General features: G+C 37.2%; 1 protein-coding gene across 22 annotated transcripts in view; it reads right to left on the bottom strand.

The window, feature by feature from the left end:
- ERC1 (ELKS/RAB6-interacting/CAST family member 1) overlaps positions 1 to 23,473 on the bottom strand; it is a 535,420-nt gene that overhangs the window by 311,061 nt on the left and 200,886 nt on the right. For all 22 annotated transcript variants that reach the window (XM_055095228.2, XM_055095230.2, XM_055095233.2 and 19 more), the window contains one exon: positions 18,938 to 19,131. In XM_055095228.2, the coding sequence (XP_054951203.1) occupies positions 18,938 to 19,131 (194 nt within the window). The remainder of the gene's footprint in view (positions 1 to 18,937; positions 19,132 to 23,473) is intronic.

Raw genomic sequence — 23,473 nt, 5'->3', positions numbered from 1 at the left:
ATGAAACCATAAGTTTGTTTAACTGTGTGAATTCCAAATGTATTGATAATCATAGGGAACAATACATACCAATAGCCCCCTTGCAAATAAAGCCATCATGAGACTGCTTTAAAAACAGTTTATCACGCCTGTAATCCCAGCACTTTGGGAGGCCAAGGCGGGTGGATCATCTGAGGTCAGGAGTTCAAGACCAGCCTGGCCAACATGGTGAAACCCTGCCGGGCGGATCACGAGGTCAGGAGTTCGAGACCAGCCTGAGCAACATGGCAAAACCCTGTCTCTACTAAAAATACAAAAATTAGCTGGGCATGGTGGCGCACCCCTGTAATCCCAGCTACTCAGGAGGCTGAGACAGGGGAATTGCCTGAACCTGGGAGGTAGAGGGTGCAGTGAGCTGAGATCACATCACTGCACTCTAGCCTGGGAGACAGGGCAAGACTCCACCTCAAAAAAAAAAAAAAAAAAAAAAAAAGAAAAATTAGCTGGGCGTGGTGGCAAGTGCCTGTAATCCCAGCTACTCGGGAGGCTAAGGCAGGAGAATCACTTGAACCCGAGAGGCGGAGGTTGCTTGAAAGCAGTGAGCTGAGATTGCACCACTGCACTCCAGCCTGGGTAACAAGAGAAAGACTCCGTCTCAAAACAACACAAAAAAAGTTTAATTGCTGATTGCAATATCACTATTTTATTCAGAATTAATCCATTTCCCATACAAGACAGGCTTAGTATAATCAAAAGAAGACACAACTGCAACATGCCAACAGCTGCCAAATAAGAGATAGAGCTGCATGCAGTTTCCACTCCAAGACCACACATTCTGCTTCTCTGGCCACTGTGCATACCAAATAATACAAGTAATCCAACCCTCCACCCCCATGCTCCAAGGATCTAAAAAGCATAAATTTAAAAAGGTATTACAACCTGCATGTCACCTCTAGATGTCACAAAAACATAACAGAACAAGATATAGAGCAGGGGTGTCTATTCTTTTTACTTCCCTGGGCCACACTGGAAGAGTAAGAATTATCGGCCTACACATAAAATACACTAACACTAATAATAGTTGATGAGCTTAAAAACATGCAAAAAAAGCTGATAATATTTTAAGAAAGTTTACAAATTTGTGTTGGGCCACATTCAAAGCTGACCTGAGCTGCATGCAGGCCATGGGCTGTGGGCCATGGGTTGGACAAGCTTGATACAAAGGAAAGGAAAGCGTGAAGTAAACTTGAAATGAGACAAACTAGATTTGTGCCCTAGATTCTGCCACTTAGTAGCTATGACCCGAAGAAAATCATCTCATCTCTCTAAAGTCAATTTTCTGATCTGTGAAATGGGAAAATGTCATCCAATTCATATAGTTGTTATGAGTTGAAGTGAGATAAAGAATGTGATAGCATTTTTAACAGTGTCAAACTGTAATCAGAAATCAGACGTGTTTCTGTGGTTTTACTGAGATGGGGGGGTGGGTGCCAGAGTAAGTATGGCCCAATAGTTATTATAAGACATATTAAAAGATGATTTGTGGTTTATATGAAATTTAACTGGGCATCCATATTTTTATTTGCTAAATCTGGCAACTCTATAAAAACTCAAATTTTGGCCAACTTTAAAATTATTCTTTCTTCCCTTCTCTGTTGAATTTGCCATCTTCAGCTGATTTACAGAATTTGTGGTGATCTACAACCGTGGTGATCTACAATTGCTATCTAAAAAAACATTTACCATTTATCAATGCATGATAGCATAAAACTATCATTTTCAGGAGAAGAGTTAGGAAGATCAGCACAAGTCTGCATTCACATATTTTTCTTTCCCACCAATGAGTTATTCAAAAGAGTACACTACCACACCAGCAGATGTTATTTAACAGAGAAGATGCTACACTTGCTTGTGCAGACTATTACAAAAACACTAGGCACTATTATTTGAAAGAAAAATAATAAGAAATACACTCTTGAACAATAGAGTTGCTTAAAAAAGCTAAAGGAATGAAAAGTGGAAGCTAAAAATGCAAATAATAACAGATCATTCTCCTGGGTTATAAACTCTTGCCCATAAGTCAAACTCCTTGTAAATAGAGTTTATGGGGTCAGAAATTTTCTAGGGCCTATAAAAAAAAGCTTTAGCTAAAAAAATAAGAAACTAACCCTTTCAAAAATACAATGACATCTATTTTTGTGAGTGATATATCTTATGATGAGGTTTTAGCAACTAGTGCCTTTTCTTAATGAAATCAGACAATAATGTAAAAAATCTTTTTAAAGTGTGTAATCAGAGAAATAACTATTTGAATTAGATTTTAGAAATTAATGTGAAATGTTTTCATCAAACTATATAAAAGAGACTATAACAATGGGATTTTTTTGGGGGCAAAGTATAAAAGTATTTTAACTTTTAACAACATAGGGACTCTGGTCTTAACCCATTTATGCCTAGTGTTCTATTATTGGAATGCTAAGCTTGTGGGAGTTATTTATATCCTACTGCTCAAGGTCATCACGAAGCTCTGATTCTTCACACACAAAAAATGTACAACCTCTGGTATAAATGGGTTAATGAAGTTGTTAGGAACTATCACACATATTCCAAACATTTGTTTTAAAAACAAGTCTACAATGGAAACTGATAATTAAAACATAGATATTAATAATATTGAGCTCAATTTTAGATCTAAGTGTTAATGAGAATAAAGAGATGACATTTATAGCTCTCATCTCTGAATGACCGTTAGCCAAAAGAAGAATTCTGAACCAAATCATATATTTTCATCTATACATGGAATAATTTCTTTGTATTCACTCTCTGGTGCTAATGTCATTGAACAGGAAATAAAAAGATGTGTATGTCTGAAGACAGAAAATGTGAGTCTTCAGTCAGTATCACTCTAAATAAAATCTCACTACTCTGTACTGAATGCAAAGGAAGACAGAGGAGAGCAGGGGAAGAAGACAAGGGAGAAGAGAGGAATAAAAATAAACCTCTGCAAAACAGAAATGTTTAGTGGAGACACTAAAATACAAATACTACAGTTAAGCATCACTATTAACACAAAACAAGTGGTTAAAATAAACATGGAAAGGTTAAGTATCTTGCCCAAGGTCATATAATGAAGTCACCCAAACAATCCAGTATCAAAGCAGTAATAAATTATACTCTCTTTATGACCTATTCAACTGGACTTGGCAAAACCACAATTAAAATGGTAAAATGTTTCTGTCTAGAAAAAAAATACTGCACTAAATCATAATCTGGAATGAAGAGAGACTTTAAACTTTTGCATACTACAGCTAAGATGATCTTTGCCACTGAAAAAACAATGACTATTTTATTTTGTATTCCTTGGAAAATAAACTTATTTAGAAATAAGTATGATTTAATGGCATTTGCTGCTGGGTAAAAGTGAACTAAAATAAACCAGCTAACAATATTACAATTAATATAACCTGTAACTCAGTGAATTATGTATATACCAATGGCTTCACTGTCAAATTCTTCTGAAGCTTTTCTCAGGGTTTCATTTAGAGAGACTGAGAGCAAAACCAGTCGTGCAAAGGACTAACTATGGGACAAATGATAAAACTTCCCACTAAAATGAGTCAGCTTGAAGCTTAAGTTAGAGACGAAAGTTCTCTAAACACAAGGCAAAACACTTCATGGAATTTTTATACTAAAACTCAACTGCTTTCAGATTTTGCCACCTAATTGGAATTACTTAAGTGGTACCCATACTGTTCTACTACAATATGTGGAGAAAATGTTTAGAGTAGAAATGGGAAAATCTATTTTTTAAATGCAGTATTTGTGTTTGCTATTTTTATTACAAACACTTTAAGATTCCTTCTGTAATGAATACAGCTTACTCAAAATGGGCAGGGGGCATAAATTTTTTTCAATTTATTTTCTTTTTTGGGGGGCTAACTCTTTAACACTTATCCCAGTGTAACCCATATGCTAGCTGTTGAGTCAAAGAGGTGCTTTTATAAACAGAAAATATATATCTATATATATATATACACACACACACACACAGATATATATATATATACACACACACATATATATATAATCGCTATTATTATTAGGCAGTTGCTAGGTAAAACACATATGATATTAACAGGCTCATTTCTGAATCCTATCAGAAATCCTCACACTTTATATTGCCATGGCTCATATGCAAAATAAGTAACTTTTTAAATGCAGATTTTTGTTTTGTGCCACTTCTCTCACTGTTTACTTACTAATGAAGATGGGCAAGTTACTTAATGGTCTCTGCACTTGTGCTTTTTCAACTAAAAAATCAAAATAATACATCTCTCTTCATAGTTGCTAAGATCAATTGAAACAAAATACGTTCCGCTACAGTGCCTCTGGCACATATAAACACCAGTAATCGTTGCTGTTTTTCTTATCACTAGTTCTACCACCCAGCAGAGTCACAAAATGAAACCAAAATTTAAAGGATGTGGGTGTGTGTGTGTCTGAAAGTTCGTCTCAGTAAATAATTCAAGGTTTCTTCTATAAAGCTATAGACAGTTGTGACTTTCCCTCCATCATTTTTGCGGCACTTTATCCCGTTTAATAGCCAGAATGTCTCTATTGAATGTTCAATTAAATTAACACAATTCTTTTTCCCCTTCTCTTTCCTCGTAATGCTCTTTTCATCTCCACTTCTCTCTCAGTCAAAATCTGGCCATCTGGTTCTTGCTCTCTGACTACTCACACTACCTTTTCAAAGCACAAAAATCTGAACACACTCTTCTGATAAACCCAATACCCTTGACATTTTATCCTCACAGCTAGATTTCTAGATCTCTCTCTCCTGAAATATGTTCAGTTCCCTATAAGAATTCAAGATAATGTTCGCAAACAACGCTCAATCACATCATCTTTGTTTTAGTGCAAGCATACTGACCTTGAGGTGAGACTGAAGGAAACAGCAAATCCAGGAAGAAAATGTGAAAAAGAAAGTTAGAAAGAATTAATAAGGACAATATTCAGAAATATTATTCATGGACATCATAAAATGCAGGATTAGAGAAGGGAAGGAGTCACAAATTCTATACAGTCACTAAAAAAGAATTATTTCAGATTTTCAACTCTCAACAAATTTACTTTCTTATTAGATTACACCATTGTATTTTAATGAAAGTTTCTAAAAAAAAAAAAAAAGTTGTCTAAAATTTACCATTTCCTGGGGCAGGAAAAAAAAAACAATTTCTTAAACACTAAGAAAAATAGAGAAGGTTAGCCATCTCATTCTCATTTAAGTAGTCAAGAGTTGGCTTTAAGTAACTGCACAATTTTAGTCTGCTTAGTTTTATAGACACCCACCTTATAACTAACTATGCCTTAACCACCCCATTCCATTAAGAGGATCCAAGTTATCTAAAAGCAAAAGCAGAAAAACACAGCTTCTGTAGAATACAGAACTTTAATGTACTTGAAATAATTTTCTCAAATGTTAAAACATAATTTTCTCCTAATAACAACTAGTATTTCTCACTCCAAATCTACCAAAATCCTCAAATGGTGCAATCTAAAAGCAATACTGAACAAGAATACACAGGCTTGTTTACATCAATTCAGTTCCAATGCTGCTCAGCAGTAGGAGATATAAAGCAGTCATGCTTAGTATTCCTGCATAGCATGTAGCCCTTACAGTTCATTACTGCCTTTTACAACAACGAGCAGTTTTTCTCTTTTCAAAAAGTAATCAGTTTCACTGAAATTAGTATGATCCTCCAAATAGTTAGGGCTTCTAACGACCAGTATCATCTGGATTAGCTTCATGGTCTAAATTGTACCTTAAGAATCTGAAACAAAATATCTATTTCTTGAATGCAAGCACCATTTCCATTTATACTTTCATGTTTTCTAAGACTTAGTGATGTCTTGCAAAAGTATAATTCAGTACTTACAAGTTTTAAAAAGTCATTGTGAGAATAAAAAAAGATAAGAAGGACAAGATTTGTTACCTTGTAACATGAAGAGATGAAAAACAGAAACAAAACGACTTGCTGGCAATCACATGGTGCCTTAGTGGCAGATACAGAATAAGAATGTAGCAGCCGGGCAGGCGCGGTGGCTCACGCCTGTAATCCCAACACTTTGGGAGGCCGAGGCATGCAGATCACCTGAGGTCAGGAGTTTGAGACCAGCCTAGCCAACACGGTGAAACCCCATCTCTACTAAAAATACAAAAATTAGCCAGGCGTGGTGGCACACGCCTGTAGTCCCAGGTACTCAGGAGGCTGAGGCACAAGAATCGGTTGAATCCGGGAGGTGGAGGCTGCAGTGAGCCGAGATTGTGCCACTGCACTCCAGCCTGGGCAACAGAGCAAGACTGCTGACATCTCACCTGGGCATAATTTATCTGTTTTATGATGCTTCCTTAGGGGTCTATAAAACTCCATGAACGTTTAGCATCTATAACGCAGTGTAAAATGCAGACAATGTTCAAAGGCAGAAAGAAGCCGATCTCTAAATGATTGTTCCCAATGATCCTTTTATCTCATTGGTCATGACACAGGAAGTCAAAATAATTTTAGATGAACAAGGACATTAACTGAGTCTTCTTTGTATGCAAGTTTTTATATAACACACGGGTAAATCCATGGGAAAAAATGGAATGCATTCCTGCCAGAGAGCAACTTTAATTATTAATTTAATTTTTACCTACTTTATTATTCATGAATCATATTTCACTTTAGCGTCAAATTACAACTCTTTTTTTTTTTCCTTTTTGAGACAGGGTTTCACCTGTCACCTAGGCTAGAGTGCAGTGGCGCAATCTTGGCTCACTGCAAACTCTACTTCCCAGACTCAAGTGATCCTCCCACCTCAGCCTCCCAAATAGCTGGGACTATAGGCATACACCACCACACCTGGCTAATATTTGTATTTTTTGTAGAGACGAGGTTTCGCCATGTGCCTAAGCTGGTCTCGAACTCCTGGGCTCAAGCAATCCACCCACTTTCATCTCCCAAAGTGCTAGGATTACAGGCATGAGCCACCACGTCCGGCTAAACTGTAATTCTTGGGAAATAACCTTAGGAGAAAAAATCTGTACATCGAATTATATGTAATCCTAATGTTTATACTTTTAGGTAAAACATTACAGTAGCCATTAAACACAGATTCCTGTAAGACCACAGTAACAAACTATAAGGTGCTGTGCCCACAGGAAACTTTGGGAAGATAACCTAACAGAACTGACTACAAAAAGCTTTGTAACTTACTCTCCTTTTAAAGGAAATCTATGATATTCATCAAGGAGGAAGAAGAAAGAAACAAGCAGCTTCCCCAGAAAGCAAGCTGAAGCAAGCAGGATCAGATAAAGAACCAGTCATCTTCAGTTGTAATATGCTGGCATCTTTCTTTTCCTTTTCAGTTTTTTCATTTTTTAAACACAGACCATTCTCCCTCAAGCAAGAACACACATTATATAATTACTCTGAGCCACCATCCGCAGCCCCAGTCATCTCTCTTCCACTCTAACCACATTAAGAGCATATTCTCTGACACTATACTTCATGGATTGAAGATGCATATCCATAAATTTAAAAGTAAGAATATTTTTCTCTAAAGAGACACTTTCCTCATGAATTATATAGCAGTTTATGTCAAACTTGCACATGGCTTAATTTCTATATGGTAGATCTTTGAAGACACATTAAATGACTATCAATTCAAAATTTAAGGAAAAATATTTACAAGAATAAAGACTAAATACCTAGGTTTACATTTTCAGGTTACACTATGCAATAGATGCCTGAATATAATGGGATACTAACATAAAGTAATATCATAAAGCCCATTTTGCCAAGGAGATGGTCCAAAAGAAACCGTTTTCGGTCAACCTAAATAAACAAACTCAGCATATAGGTAAACCAGTCAAATATCTAATTTACAATTTATACTAGTAAATACATTCACTTGGTTACTACACGTACATTTAAAATGAAATATATGACAAAATAATATTAATTTAGAAATACTACTTTCTCCTACTCCCACATTCAACAAAACAATTTTATTCACTCTTTGAATGCATTCTTAACATCAATTCACCAAGGACAGAAGACACATCATAGTATAAAGTATTTGATATTACTGAGAAAGAAGAAAGTTATACCAATTAGATTATACCACGCCATTTACTTGTATGTGTATCCAAATTTCAGAGATGTTAAAATACAAAAACAAGGTCAGAAATGGCATTTCATTGTGACAAAAAGGAGAAAGGGAAAGTTACCTACACTTTTGTTTAATCTACAAATCTAAAAGTAATTCAACTGAATTATAGTAAATTGTATAAGAATATAGGCAGATGAATGTACTTACATTTTTACAGAAGGAAAAATGTGCAAATATATATGTATGCATATATAAACATGTACATGTGTAAACATACTATGTACATATAAAAGAAATATAAAAATATTTTCAATATAATATCAAGGTATGGGAGACTACTGAATCTCTCTTTTTAATTTCTAAAGGGTCTGAATATTATGGGCAATGGTAAGAAAAGGAAATGTGGGCCGGGTGCAGTGGCTCACGCCTGAAATCCCAGCACTTTGAGAGGCCGAGGCGGGCGGATCACGAGGTCAGGAGATTGAGACCATCCTGGCTAACACAGTGAAACCCCGTCTCTACTAAAAATACAAAAAACTAGCCGGCTGTGGTGGCGGGCGCCTGTAGTCCCAGCTACTCAGGAGGGTGAGGCAGGAGAATGGTGTGAACCCGGGAGGCGGAGCTTGCAGTGAGCCAAGATCGTGCCACTGCACTGCAGCCTGGGCGACAGAGAGAGACTCCGCCTCAGAAAAAAAAAAAAGAAAAGAAAAGGAAATGTGAGATGATTAGATAGCAGAATGAGAAAAGAGTGCTACTTCTCTTTTATAACATATATACATTGGTCTCTCTAATGTACAGTCACAGGACAGAATGTGATAGGTACTACTGGAAAAGCACAAGTAAAGGAAAGAGAGATTACTAGCGAAAGGAGGTCAGTAAAGTTTTCTTTTTCAAAAAAAGTAACATTTAAAATAGGTCAGATTCCCACAAACAAATAAAGGGAACAAAACTTTCAGTCAAAGAGAAAAGAATAAGAAAAGACAGATAAGAAAAAAAGCATTCATCTTCAAAATTTGACTGCTATCAAGCCAAAAATTGGTAATATCATCCTATAAACTAGTTCAAGTTTGCCAACACATTTTAGAAGATTTATGAAAAATAAAAACCTCCATTTTCATTGTATAAAAATTTTAGAAACTACTTGTAAAATCTTTAAAAGAAAATTTAAAAACTCAAAAGGCAATAATCTTTAGGCATTAAGTTGAAGCCTAGCAGCTATTTTCCCAAATGCCATCAGAAAGGTTCTCTTTCTCTTACACATACACACGTGCAAATAACACCTCCAGACTAAAAATCACTACCGGCATGATAGGAAAATGACCTCATTCATTCTTTGTGTTCCAAAAAAAAAAAAAAAAGTTATGTAATCTGTTCATAGGATTTGGGCTAATCTTGTTGATTTTTGTTTTTAATCAAGGGTGTTCTTAGTATGCTCAGAATTTAGCCCAAATCCTATGAACAGATTACATAACGTTTTTTTTTTTTTGAGATGGGAGTTTCACTTTTGTTGCCCAGGCTGAAGTGCAGTGGCGCAGTCTCAACTCACTGCAACCTCTGCCTCCCAGGTTCAAGCAATTCTTGTGCCTCAGCCTACCAAATAGCTGGGATTACAGGTGCCTGCCACCATGCCCGGCTAATTTTTTTTTTGTATTTTTTAGTAGAGACAGGGTTTCACCATGTTGATCAGGCTGGTCTCGAACTCCTGACCTCAGGTGATCCACCCGCCTCAGCCTCCCAAAGTGCTGGGATTACAGGCGTGAACCACCGTGCCTGGCCATAACATTTTTTTAACAAAGTCAGTTGTTTATAAATCAAAATATAACTACCTTAAAAACAATACTATAAATACACACTAGGTTGTCTTGGTAGTCCACAAAATTAAAGTTTAATCATGATGTAAAAGCCAAGAGCTAATAGTTCCAGATGAGTGACATGGTTTGGCTCTATGTCCCCACCCAAATCTCATGTTGAATTGTGATCCCCAGTGTTGGAGGTGGGGCCTGGTGGGAAGTGACTGGATCATGAAGGTGGTTTGTAATGGTTTAGCATCATCCCCCTAGTGCTGTCTTGTGATAGAGTTCTCACAAGATCTGGTTGTTTGAAAGTGTGTAGCACCTCCCCCTTTGCTGGCTCGCTCTCTCCTGCCGGCCATGTAAATGTGCCTGCTTCCCCTTCACCTTCTGCTATGACTGTAAGTTTCCTGAGGCTACTCCAGAAGCAGAAGCCTGTACAGCCCACAGAAACATGAGCCAATTAAAACTATTTTCTTTATAAATTACTCAGTCTCAAGTATGTCTTTATAGCAGCATGAGAACGAACTAATACAATGAGGTATGGAAAAGATGGTTAGCAAAGAAGATAAAATTAACCACCACAAAATAGAAAAACAAAGTTACCTCCATCATAACTACTCACAAGGCTAGCCCTAAGAATTTTATGTATATACGAACAACAAAACTGATCTCCAGTTCTCCTATCTTTCTCAGAATAATTGTAGCAGTGCAATATTTTGGCTTTCCCTCTGTATTCTGTATCTCTCTACTAGAGCTGGAGGACCTGAAATTAATATTAATAGTTTAGGATCCAAAATTACTTATTAGCCTTCCAACCAAATAACCTCCCAAGCTACTATCATTTAATATTGGCTTCGAACATGCAAAGACCAAAGACTTAAGAGTCCAAATTTCAGGGCTGGCTGCAGTGGCTCACCTCTGTAATCATATCACTTTGGGATGCAGAGGCAGATGGATCACTTGAGCCCAGGAGTTCGAGACCAGCCTAGGCTATCTGGCAAAAACCCATCTCTACAAAAAAAATACAAAAATTAGTTAGGCATGCTGGCATGCGCCTCTAGTCTCAGCTTCCCAGGAGGTTGAGGTGGGCAGATCACCTGAGCCCAAGAGGTCAAGGCTGCAGTGAGCCGTGATAGTGCCACTGCACTCCACCCTGGATGAGAGAGACCCTGCCTCAAAAAAAAAAAGCAACAAAAACAAAACAAAACAAAACAAAACAAAAAACAGTCCAAAGTTCAACAAGTCCTTTCTTTCTGATACTACTACATTCTGGGCACATGATAACTGGGATGACCAGCCTCTGTGGTATGTTAAGTGATACCTTCCAGTAGAGCTCAACCAGACCTTAAGGAACTAAAATTTCATCACTGGAATTTCTAGCTATTAGACAAGCTATAGATAAACGCCAATGCTAGCATAATCTATAAATGAAATGACAATAGCTTCTGTATTGATGGAGTCTTAGTCTCTTTGAGCCAGACGTATCCCTTAACTGAGTCCAGACTGAGAGAAGCATTAAAAAGTACAAGTGTAGAAAAACTGGCCCCTAGCAGCAAAACAACCCACATGCCAGTTCCACAGTACCTGTCCTGTAAGTGGGCATTCCAGCACGTGGGAAAGAGTGTGGCCTCAGTAAGATCCTCAAGTGAACAGACTCTGAATCGTCTAGCTGTCTACAGCCTCCTCTTCTAGGAGGTGAGGTCATTAATGAAAACTGAACACCTGAAAAGGATTTCTTTTCAGGAAGGAGAGACAGACACTGGAATTGTTAGGCATGACTCTGCTACCTACTTATGTAATACAGGACCAGTTGTTTAACTTCAAACATCTGTATAACAAAAATCTAGGCCAGGCACAATGGTTCATTCCTGTAACCCCAGCACTTTGGGAGGCCAAGGCGGGCAGATCACTTGAGGCCAGGAGTTCGAGACCACCCTGGTTAAGATGGTGAAACCCCATCTCTACTAAAAATACAAAAATTAGCTGGGCATGGTGGCGTATGCCTGTATTCCCAGCTACTCGGAAGGCTGAGGCACAAGAATCGCTTGAGCCCGGGAGGTGGAGGTTGCAGTGAGCTGAGATCATACCATTGCACTCCAGCCTGGGTGACAGAGGGAAAATCTGTCTTACCAAAAAAAAAAAAAAAAAAAAAAAATATATATATATATATATATATATATATATATATATATATGTAGAGAGAGTGAGAGAGAGACAGACAGAGAGAGAGAGAGACAGAGAGAGAAATAGCGTGCGCACATGCACCAGGTGTGGTGGCTCATGCCTGTAATCCCAGCACTTTGGGAGGCCAGGGGGATCACTTGAGTCCAGGAGTTCAAGACCAGCCTAGACAGCATAGTGAGGCACCAGCCCTACAAAAAAATTAAGCAATTAGCTGGGCATGGTGGTGTGTGCCTGTGGTCCCACCTACTCAAGACACTGAGGTGGAAGGATCGCTTGAGGCTGGGAGGTCTAGGCTATAGTGAGCTGTCATCACGCCACTACACTCCAGCCTGAGCAACAGAGTGAGATTCTGTCAAAAAAAAAAAACCTACATAAGAAACCTTTCCAACACATACCACCCCCCAACCCAGAAAGTCATGATGTAGACAGGGCAGCTAAAATGAACAAATATAACTAAACAAATTGCATTAAAATTTTTGGGTATCTTCCTTAGATTCAAAATACATCCCCTTTAAAGTAGCTGTCTAGTCGGAGGCAAAAATCCGCTATGCGTATTCCTCTCGAAAGACGAAAGGGCGAGATCTGTTCCAGGCATTTGGGTGGGGATGAGGTGGAGGCAGAGACAAAGAGAATAAAGAGGACTACAACAAAGGAAAAGCAGGACTGACACCTGAGGGGGCTGATTTGAAAAGAATGGCATAGAATAATCTATGACTGGTTTAACTATTACCCTCAAATTACCACCTTATTTTAAAAGAACCAAAATCAGCACACTGAGGAAGTTACTCCTGATTTGGGGGAGTAATTAAAATACTAGGGAAATTATTTTTTGATTTGGAAGGTATTAGGTAGACAAAGAAACCCCAATTTGGTCAGGGCCCCTGTGTTGTCCCGGCTTTCAGCAGCATTGATCCTTATTTGACTTACCAAAAAACTTTAACTCTTTTCAAAATGATTGCTTCCATTACAAAAAAAAAGGTGGGGGGGGGCGGAAATAAGTATATATTTATATCTATTTGAATGCACTGGGTTGGAAGTAACGGAGAATCCTCATCCAAACTGGCTTAAACAATCAGAAATTGTCCTATCTCACATAACAAGCAGCACAGAGGCAGTTTCAGGAATAGTCCATTTCAGTTCCAACTCTGCTTTGCTGAGGTTTTGTTAACTGTCACTCTCTGGACGCTGGCTTCATCTTAGGTTGGCAGAAGTAGCTGCAGCAATTACGGGTATCACATCCCGACAAGATAATGTTCAGGAGAAAGGGGTCATCTTTCTTCTTGCAAGTCTGTCTTATAAGAAAATCATTCCCAGAAGCCTCCCTGTGGTTCTTCCTTCCAATCACTAATGCGTATGTGCTCAATGCGAAACTAGTCACTAAGAAAGAGAATGCTATTATCCTGATTGGCTTTAAAAAATCTGAATCTACTTCTGGAGCTGAGGAAATAGGGAATTATACATACTTGTGGTTGTGTTAGAATGGGAAAGTAGAAAATTAAATGTTAAGGCAAAAGGGAGAAACTGAAGTTTAATGTATAAAATTAATTTTAAAAGTAGGTCTCAGATCTGCAGAGGCTGGGACTAGGGTTGGGAAGAGATTTGCTGTAAAGGGGCAAAAGGGAACTTTTGGGGATGAGGAAATGTTCTATATATCTTGATCATGGTGGCAGTCACATTAAGTGTATAGATTTGTCAAAGCTCAAACAATCAGCTTAAAATGGGTGCATTTTATTGTATGTAAATTATGCCTCAAAGTTGTTGAGGTTTTTTTAGGGGCTTCTGCGGACTTCTTATAGAGCCCCTCCTTCAAATCGCTGCTCATATATCAATAACTTTATCAGACAGGTCTTTCTCGACTATCCCATAAATAATCACTTGGCTGAACTTCAAAACACACCCTGCCCCCCCCCCCCAAAAATCTATATCCATTAAAATCCCGGTTCTTATATTCCCTCAAATCAGGAAATATAGTAAATCCACAATTCCTATTAATCTTTAGATCACACAATAATAGACTCTATTATTCTTTGGATCACTGAAAATTTCTAACTTTGATAAACCAAAGGCAACCTTTGTTATCTAAATTATATGAAAATCAGATGGTTGCCATTCTCTGAATACAAGTTTTGAATGGCATATTGAATCTAACAATCTCATATTAGAGTAAAATTGAGTATTTCTGCTGCAAACACTAAACTCTGTGAATCCATTAGTCATGGCATTAGAAAAAAGGTAACAAAGCACATTAAAAAGCAAAATTATAAGGCACAATACAATATACGGCACAGGGGACAATGTTCCCAGGGTGGTGCTGTAACATGGGAACATTCAGCTAAGATGGACAGCGTGAGTGAAAAAGCAGACAGCAAGCAATCCTGTATCAGCCTCCAGTACGCTTCTAAGTACTTTATTTATTTTATTTTATTTTATTCATTTTTTGAGACAGAGTCTCGCTCTGTCACCCAGGCTGGAGTGCGATGGCATGATCTTGGCTCACTGTAACCTCCACCTCCTGAGTTCAAGCGATTCTCCTGCCTCAGCCTCCCGAGTAGCTGGGACTACAGGCATGTGCCATCATGCCTGGCTAATTTTTGTGTTTTTAGTAGAGATGGGGTTTCACCATGTTGGCCAGGCTGGTCTCAAACTCCTGACCTCAGGTGATCCACCTGCCTCAGGCCTCTCAAAGTGCTGGGATTACAGGCGTAAGCCACTGCACCCAGCCACTCTAAGTATTTTAAACATGACAGCAAAGAAAAGCCTACTCACTATTAATCTAAATAGATCTAATATGCTCATTTTAGGAGAGAAATTCTCAGTTACATTCAGGGTTCCTGAGGCTACTCTAAATTTATCTACTTATCTAATGACTTTTCAAGCTCTGGTTTGTTTGCTTATTTGTATACTATCCAGAACCATCAGATGATGACTTTTTTGAAATATTAACTTGTCTATGTTACAGTGCCCAGTTATTCCATCAAATATTAATCTAGATGGTGCTTGTGAAGGTAGTTTGCTGACATAATTAAAGCCTCTAATCAAATTAAGTAAAAAAGACTATCCTAGATAATCCCAATGGGCATAAATGAATCCTTTGGAAAGATTTTAAAACAGGGCTGAGGATTCCCAGGAGAGAAAAGAAATTCTGCCTGTGGACCACAGCTTTGGCTTGTGCCTGCAACAGCTTCCATCCTGCTCACGATCTTCTCTTCCTGATAGCCTGCCACAGGGATTTCAGTCTTGCTTAGCCAGCCCCACGATTTTACAAGACTATTCTCTGTAATAAATCTCTTAATATATGTAGGCATATATTAATATATATAAATCTACGTATAAATCTCATAATATATGTATGCTTCTGTGTGTGTTTATATGAGTGTGTGTATATATGTATTTATCTATCTCTATGTGTGTGTGTGTGTGTGTGTATATATATATATATATAGCCTACTAATTCTGCTTCTCACTGAATTCCAACTAATATGCACCACAGTATGGAACATGAATTTAAAGTATTACTTCTTAGATTTAATTGGGGAAAATATTTTATATTTATAGATGTATTAATGGGCTTATCCAATCTTCTTTTTAAAATTGCAGTGAGTCAAGAGAGTAGGACAACACTAAATCATCTTCTGACAAGAACTCTTATTTTCTGTAACAGCCAACATGGGAAGGACCTATTTATTTATTTCTTTAGATCACAAAGAACAGGCCTGGGAATCCTTCATAATACAATCTGAACCATTTAATATTGGAGATCCTTTTATAAGAAGCACTATAAAATGCAAAGAATACTAAGGATTTTCTTGAGTTCAATTATTGTAACAGTCTCCTTTCATTTTTGCACTTAGTGGGTTGCTGAACACCCTTAAGAAATTAATTCTACATGCTGAATCTACAGTGTGGCACTACAGTTACATTAGTTGAGGAACTATTTAAAGAGTAAAACAAAGACTAAAGCAATCACAACTAGCAATATCAGAACTTTACCAGAACGAACACAGACTGATTGTATCAAAAAGTAGGGTACCTAAAGAGGTACAGTTCAACTTGACATATAATCAGCTGTTCTTTAACTCTGATCAAGCAAAATTCCAAACAAGCCCCAGCAGTAGCAAGAGCAGCAGCAGCAATTCACTCTAGTATAAGACTGTAACCTTATTTAATGCTCACTTTCCCAGAAAGTCCCAAACAAAACCCCCTGATGGTACAGGGACAGAAACCTGGCATGGAGGGTACAATTTGCACGAGACTGGCTTTCTGAGAAACAGCCATGGCCAAGGGGCAGAAGGAGCATACACATATAAACACACAGACGCCAAAAACCCCAATGGAACAGGACCATGGTAAGACAAAAAGAAAAATGAAGAAACTCAAATGATAAACTACAGGGAGACAGACACAGGCATAGGAAATAGTGGAATGGCAACATAAGAAGCAAATGATTAGTAAGAAACACAGCAGCCACACACATGCAAATGAGTACTAAATCTGGGAACAAGAGGTATAACATAATCCCAACTGTCTTTGACAAAGAATGCACTGATTATCTCCTAAAATAAGCAGAGCTCAGTTTATAAAAATGGCATTCAAGGGCATAAGTGAAACTAAAATCTACCTTAGTTTGTAAGCAAGCCATAATACTAAATATAACCACTTCTACTTAAGACATTGGGTCCAGATGGGGTAAAAGAATAAATCACCTAAGGGTAAGGAGTCTTCAAATAACAGTTGCCAGGAAGTCCAAAAAGAACATAACTAGCCTTGGCAGAACAGAAAGAAAATTGATTTGGAATTTACAAACCCCATTCTATTAGCTCTGGCTCAACCACTGTGTCACTTCAGCAATAACTTCTCTGGGCCTCAGTTTCCTCTTCCATAAAATGCCATGCTCGATCACTTTCACAAATTCCATGATTTTACCGTTTATTCAACATCTTAAACTATGTTACCAAGGAACAAACTACAAAGCTGGTAGCAAAAGCTGAGTTATGAAAGCTGTTCCTTTTTTTTTTTTTCCAGTAGCCAAGAAACTGTGCTGAATCCTAAAACAAAATTATAATGCAATAGGGCCAGAGGACAGAACTCTACAGTGCTTTTTCCAACTTTTATGAGAGTTACATTCTGTGGAAAGAGTAGATCATTTACAACTCTTTCTCAAAATGTGAGAAATACAGTGGCTAATAAAAGCTGCTATTTGGTGTGCTTTGGATATCAAATACAGACTTAGTCCTATTTCTTACTCTCCTTCAGTTCACATCCATCTCCCAAAATCAATATTGGTGCCAAAAATGAGTCAAAAACATTTTCAAGCAAGCTGCCTGAAATAGCAAGCAATAATTTCAAATGTAGATTTCTAATAAGAAATCAAACCATAAAATAAAACTTATTCAAGGAATTTCTTTTCTGAAATATATTTAGTGGGAAGTCACTAATCAATCAAAAGCACCGCATTTTTGTATCTATGCAGTACTGCTGCAGATTTCAAGCCTTTCCAAAAGCAAAGAGAGGCATGTATTCACATAAGCACGTAATGGGTGAGGGGGTATATACACATGTGTGCATATGTGTGCATGTGTGTGTTGTGGGGAAGGCTGCAGTGCAAAAATGAAGACTAAAAAATGTACATAATCTAATCTTGAGGCTATGGTAGTTTTAAAATTCTTAGAGAATTTTATCCATATATCTTATCCAGAACTGAACAAAATGAGTAGAGTTAATACCAAAATAAGAGGAAATAAGTGAGCAGGTAATCAGCCCGTGTTATTTACACTTTCAGTACAGTGAAAGAGAACTGTGAAGGTTAGACTTTATAGTTTTGGTTTCTTGAAAATTAAAATTCTATGACTATAGAATAGGAAAAAATAATACCTTCAGAGGACAGTATCAAGTCTACCACTAACCCCAAAACTTTAAAACTTAGTAAAAAATTTATGGAAGTACTCTAATACTTCTCAGCCTTCAAGATCATTAAAAAAAAAAAAATATTATTCTTAAGGATCAGTCCTCAAAAGGCCAAGTAGATTAGTGACCCCTTTCTGTCACTGTCAGTCTTTCTGGCTGTTCAGAATACAGGTAATTAACAAAGTTCTACCGGCAGAGTTGTTTCTGCACAGTTTTACATTTATGTTAAATATGTGGTGTAAAAGAAGAGGTCAAGAGGCACATGCTTGACCTTTAGCATAAAATAATAAGAAAACACACCAAAAAAATTATAGGAGACCTGTCTGCCTAGATCTGTTCAAACACAGAATATTTTGAAGAATTCCAAGTCAGAGACAGCTTCATAAAAAAACATATCCGTGGCTCCTAAATTGTCCTCAAAGTGTCTCTCCTCCTAATTTTGATCTAATGCACTGAAGTAACAGCATGCTTTTCAACAACAAAAACTGTGAAAAGTCTAAAAATTTACAGCCCAACAGAGCATTAGCTCAACAACAAAGGTCTAAACCAGTGATAAAAGATTAACTCCTTTGCTTGAGGATCATTTGATCATTATACAGATAAATTAAAAAGTAGACATTTGTCCTCTCTTGATTTGCCAGTAAAAAAAACTTTAATTTTAAATTAATGAATACTCTCTTTTTTGTCAATCAATGATGTTACAGCCCATAGCTTCCCAATTTATTCCCATTCTATGTTGCCTTTCAGACACCGCAACAAAGAACGCACACTGACCTAGAAAAAAGGCAGCTAATACAGTAATAGCAAGAATTCGAGAACCTAAATTCAGAGTTAGATACACTGAAAAAGTATGTCCCCAAAAGCATACTTTTAAAACCATACTTTAACCTCATAAGCCCCAATCAGCTTCACTTTCTTACCTTTCCAACTCAGCTATCTTCTTATCTTTGTCATTCTTCTCATTTTCCACCTCCTTCAAGATTTCTAAGAGTCGATCAACTTCTGCCTGGGCCTTGCTAGATTCATCTTTGTACCTGGTGATCTCTCTCTCCAAGTGCTGTATTTGGTCACTCATCTCTGGACTGGCTCTGGCTTCCAATGCTGCCTCATGTGCCTACAAAGAAAAGCATTTCAATCCTATCAGATACACACAGGTGGCAATGGGCAAACCATGTCCCAAACAATGATTTATATTCCAATTTAAGTACAGAATTATCAAATATCTACCAGTTTGTAATTTATAAGGTTTTTATCTGCTTAAGTATTATATAGACAAATATTAGTAATAAATGGAGAATTATCTTAGGTTCCAAGTAGATTAGTTGTTTTAAATAACACATCTCTGAATATTATTAAATCAAACACCATCATAAGCCAAAAGATGCTTCAGAGTTTAGTGAGACAAACTAACAGTCATTGAACTGTTGTTATTGATCTCTCCAAAAGAATATCAAAAGGCAACACCAGGGACTCACTGCTGATCGTACAGCCGGACCAGTGCAGAGACCTAACTCCCACTAGACCCTAACTTCCATTTCCATTTCCTATATGCTGCTTTACCTAACACGTGTGACTCACATGGCCTTGGGCATCTAGAATCATACAGATACTGGGAGTGTGATGCCATAATAATGTGAGTCAGGTTAAGAAAACAGCTGCTACCATCACACAGGTACCTCCCTCATGCAAGGATTAGAGAATTTACGAAATAATATGGGACAAACAAATGAATTCAGAAATCGAGAACCACACTTAAGGATGGGCTCAGTGGCTTGAACCTGTAATCCCAGCACTATAGGAGGCCCAAGCAGGGGGACTGCTTGCAGCCATAAGTTGAAGACCAGCCTGGGCAACACAGCAAGGCCCCATCTCTATTGGAAAAAAAAATTGTTTAAGAAAAATTTTTTTAAAAGAACCACACTAAGATCTGAGAAAAAAATTTTTATTCAGGATCCTACAAAAGTCAACTAATATTGTTAATGCATTTTGGAATACAAAACAGTTTCAATAATTACAAACTAATTTTCAAGTCCCTAGCTGTCTTCTGGAATCTCTAAAGCCATGTATGTATAATGTGTTTAATGAGAAGACAAAAGCTTAGACGTTTTATTTTTTCTTATTCAATAGACAACAGAATATATTTAGTCCCTTAAAATGGTTTGAAAAAACATTAAAGGAGAAAATATATATTCTTAGGAAATATTTCAGAAAGCTCTGAAGCAAAGTACCCTGAGTAAATGAGAAATGTTTATATAATTATATTAAACGCTTGGTGAAAGTAACAGCTATACTTTTAAGATAAGTCCTTTCCCAAGTTCATTTGTTTAAGGCTTCACATGTGTAGAAAAAAATCTTTTATGTCTTAAATATAGGCTTCCCTAACCCTTAACCTTGATACACATATGAAGTATATTTTAAGAAACAAAAATCATATAAGTTTGGAAGGTAAGAAGAGAGCACTGTTCTGCACTGAATGTTGTCCAATGTCTAAAATCAGTTGTTTCACGTGGTTTCCCAGTTTTTGAGTTGTTAATTGTAGGAGGGAAATTCCTGTAGTAGTCAATCCTTCATGGGCAGGAGAAGGCTATAAATATATCTAATAGAAAAGGAGAGAGGGAAGAAGACCATAAGGAGTACCAAGATCAGGAGATATTTCAATAGAAAGCTGATCATATTACACATAAAGAGAGGGGACAACAAAGCGGAAGAGATTGAAGATGCAAACAAAAGCAGAAGTAACTGAGAAAATTCTTAGTATCTACGAAGAAAGGTGACGAAATAGGCAATAGGAGGCAGCTTGATGTAGGGGCACAAAAGATGATTGTGTAAACAAAAGTGAAGGTCAGCTGCCATTTAATGTCACTGAGATAATTCTGATTTCTAATAATTTATTATAAATTATTTATTATAACTCCACAAATATAAATATAACTACTGCATATCAGCATTCTGGGCCTTCATACATGCTGGTGAGTCCTTACTTTGAGGTCTCGGCTTAGAAAGTGTCGCTTTTGTTAGGAGGTTCTCCATGACCTTGACCTAAGTTAGTTCTCCTTGATATAAGCTTCCCTCACACCATGTGATTTACTACAATTACCTTTTTAAGTGTCTATCTTCCTGATAGAGGCTATAAATTATATAAGTCGAGGGACAGGTCTGTCTTGTCCACCACTATATATCCTCAGTGCACAGTGTGGTAACTGACAGAGTAAAAACTCAATTATTTGTAGAAAAAATGAATGTGCAAAAGCAGTGTGCTAGTTTCCATTTGATTTAAGACAGCCCATAGGCCTAAACGGTAGGAAAATAAAAATGATTGGGAAGAAGAGAAATTAATCAGTAATTAAATATAAGTGCAAGATTAAATGTAGCTGGAAGATTATTAAGAATATCAAATAAGGCCAGGTGCAGTGGTTCACGTCTCTAATCCCAGCACTTTGGGAGGCTAAGCTGGGAGAATTCCTTGAGCCCAGGAGTTCAAGACCTGCCAGGGAAACACAATGGGACCTCGCCTCTACAAAAAAAAAATAAAATAATAATGATAAAGATAATAAAAGAATACTAAATGACAGTCTTTAAAGACAAAATAAATCAAACTAGGAAAAAAAAAAACAAAGATACTATAAACCTTCCCTTCCCTTATGACAACAAATTCTGTATCAGAGTATTTACATCTAAACTCTTGCTGAGTGATTTTGTACTTTAAAATAAAATTCTAAGAATTTTAAACCCCTTAAAGACCTTTACAACTATATAAATTATAATACAAACTCAAAAAAAGGCATATTTTTGAAATCAGTGTTATAAACATCCCTTTAAAAGGGATTTCTAAGCCAGGTGCAGTGACTGGCTCACGCCTGTCACCCCATCACTTTGGGAGGCCGAGGTGGGTGGATCACCTGAGGCCAGGAGTTTAAGACCAGCCTGGCCAACACGGCAAAACCCCATCTCCACTAAGAGTACAAAAATTAGCCAGGGGTGGTGGCGCACACCTGTAATCCCAGCTACTTGGGAGGCTGTGGCACGAGAATTGCTTGAACCCTGGAGGTAGAGGCTGCAGTGAGTCGAGATTGTGCCACTGCACTCCAGCCTGGGCAACAGAGTGAGACTCTGTCACAAAAAATACATGAAGATAAAATGGATTTCTAAATTGTGGAATATGACATTTAATTCAAGATGTAAGCATTTCTTCTGTCCACAGAGTCACTTATCATGGTATCAATATGAAAGGTATTTTCTGGATGAAGGTGTTTTATTTCATGCCTTCATTTTCTTCTCCCCTTTCTTACCCATTAAGTTCTAACTATACGTTAACCTATGCTTTAAAAATGCAGATACTCCATACACCTTGCTTTTAGAATGTGAAAAGGTCAACATTCAGAAGCAAAAGCTGCAAACTTTAGTGAAATAACAGTATTTGTATAAAATATCACCTTTGGACAAGAGAGGCTGACCTAACAGTGAATAATCCTCCTTAAAATACTGAGTTAAAGGTTAAGCTCTCCATCCACAGGCCTTGTTCTACTGAAAAACACCTACCTTTAACATTATTAAAACCTCAGTACTCATACACTTGAGGCAAAGATTTTGTTCTTTTGTATTTCATACATGTCGTAGTAAAACACGTAAGATTACAAAACCATGCAGATAATCATATTCCCATAGAAATCAACATTTTCACCACATAACCTATTTAATGAGAAAGTAAAGACTAAGACAAGTTTTTTTCCTTATTCAATAAGCAACAAAACATATTTAGTCCCTTAAAATGGTTTCAAAAAATATTAAAGGGGCAAACATACATACTTAGGAAAGCTCTGATTCAAAGTACTTTGAGCAAAAGAGAAACGTTTATGTAAATTTTGTTAAATGCTTTGTGGAAGCAATAGAGGTACTTTCCAGGTTAAGTCCTCTACCAATTTCTTTTGTTTCAGGTTTCATCAGTTGTCAAAATTCAGTTACTAAGCATGGCCTTTACAAAAGACTCTATTGGCAGATACATATTTTAATGTGTTAGCAAAACTGTACCCTAAACTGGTGTGGCTAAAAGCCACAACATGGTGGAAATAAAAGCAAAGAGAAGCAGTCCTGAATGAATTAACTCACTAGGAACAAAACAAGGTAAAAGCAGCAGAAACGCAAACAGTTTCCAAAGTCTCAGGAAAAATTTTGGTCTTAGACAAGCCTTTCTATTTTGTAGCCACCTCAATATAAATTAAAAAAAAAAAAACAACAACAACCTAGAGTTCCTATTTCGGGAAGGGAGAGGTGAGAAGGTTAAGTATATTCATTTATCTATAGGGTGATAAAAATGTCATTCACACAAAAGCCAGAAAAGAAACTATCAACTGGGACTTTCTGGCAACACTTGGCTAGGTCACTCACTGGCTTGGATGAGTGGCTCCACACTATTCCAGGATGCCAAAGACAGTAAGAAGCATCAGGGAGAAAAGAAG

This window comes from Pan paniscus, chromosome 10, assembly GCF_029289425.2.
Source record: "Pan paniscus chromosome 10, NHGRI_mPanPan1-v2.0_pri, whole genome shotgun sequence".
NCBI classification, from domain to species: domain Eukaryota; kingdom Metazoa; phylum Chordata; class Mammalia; order Primates; family Hominidae; genus Pan; species Pan paniscus.
This window is presented reverse-complemented; position numbering and strand designations above follow the sequence as displayed.